We start from the raw sequence: 455 nt of genomic DNA on the forward strand, positions 1-455 counted from the left end.
TAGTTGTTTATAAGTGCGCAAAAAAATTTGTCTTTTCAAACTTTCGAAGCGTAAAAATTTACGGGCAAAATGAAGACAGTTACTTTTAACTTGTAAACAATTCATCAAACGTATGTAATAATATAAACAATTTTCTCGAAATCAATAAATATTTCGGAAATATTAAAAAACAACGTCATAAATCCAATTTATTAGTTTTGTTGCACGGTTCAAACACATGTTACATCATAATTATAAAATAATTTGCCACATTATTTCGTCAGAGATTGTGCAAGCATTGAGTCCAACACGAAAATAGACAATGAAATATTCCATATTTATTTTCTTTGTTGTTTTCCGTAAGTAGCGAAATGATAGATATTTCTGAATTTTGATATCTAGTTGCGAGTGTTATATACATACACACACACAGATATATATATATATATATATATAAATATATATATATATATATA

At 25.5% G+C, this 455-nt stretch overlaps 1 protein-coding gene and 1 long non-coding RNA gene across 4 annotated transcripts in view; one reads left to right on the forward strand and one right to left on the reverse strand.

Annotated features, from left to right (window-relative positions):
* The window catches only part of LOC128249828 (uncharacterized), a 25,565-nt gene that overhangs the window by 21,468 nt on the left and 3,642 nt on the right, over positions 1-455 (reverse strand). The window lies entirely within an intron of this gene.
* The window catches only part of LOC128249826 (uncharacterized), a 12,915-nt gene that overhangs the window by 9,289 nt on the left and 3,171 nt on the right, over positions 1-455 (forward strand). The window contains exon 1 of one of the 3 annotated variants that reach the window (XM_052974369.1): positions 221-338. The exons of the other annotated variants lie outside the window; for them this stretch is intronic. Within the exon in view, the coding sequence (XP_052830329.1) occupies positions 302-338 (37 nt within the window). The 5' untranslated portion in view covers positions 221-301. Of the gene's footprint in view, positions 1-220; positions 339-455 lie in introns of those variants that run through there. 3 annotated transcript variants of the gene reach the window in all.

This window comes from Octopus bimaculoides, chromosome 18 (assembly GCF_001194135.2).
Source record: "Octopus bimaculoides isolate UCB-OBI-ISO-001 chromosome 18, ASM119413v2, whole genome shotgun sequence".
Classification (NCBI taxonomy): Eukaryota; Metazoa; Mollusca; class Cephalopoda; order Octopoda; family Octopodidae; genus Octopus; species Octopus bimaculoides.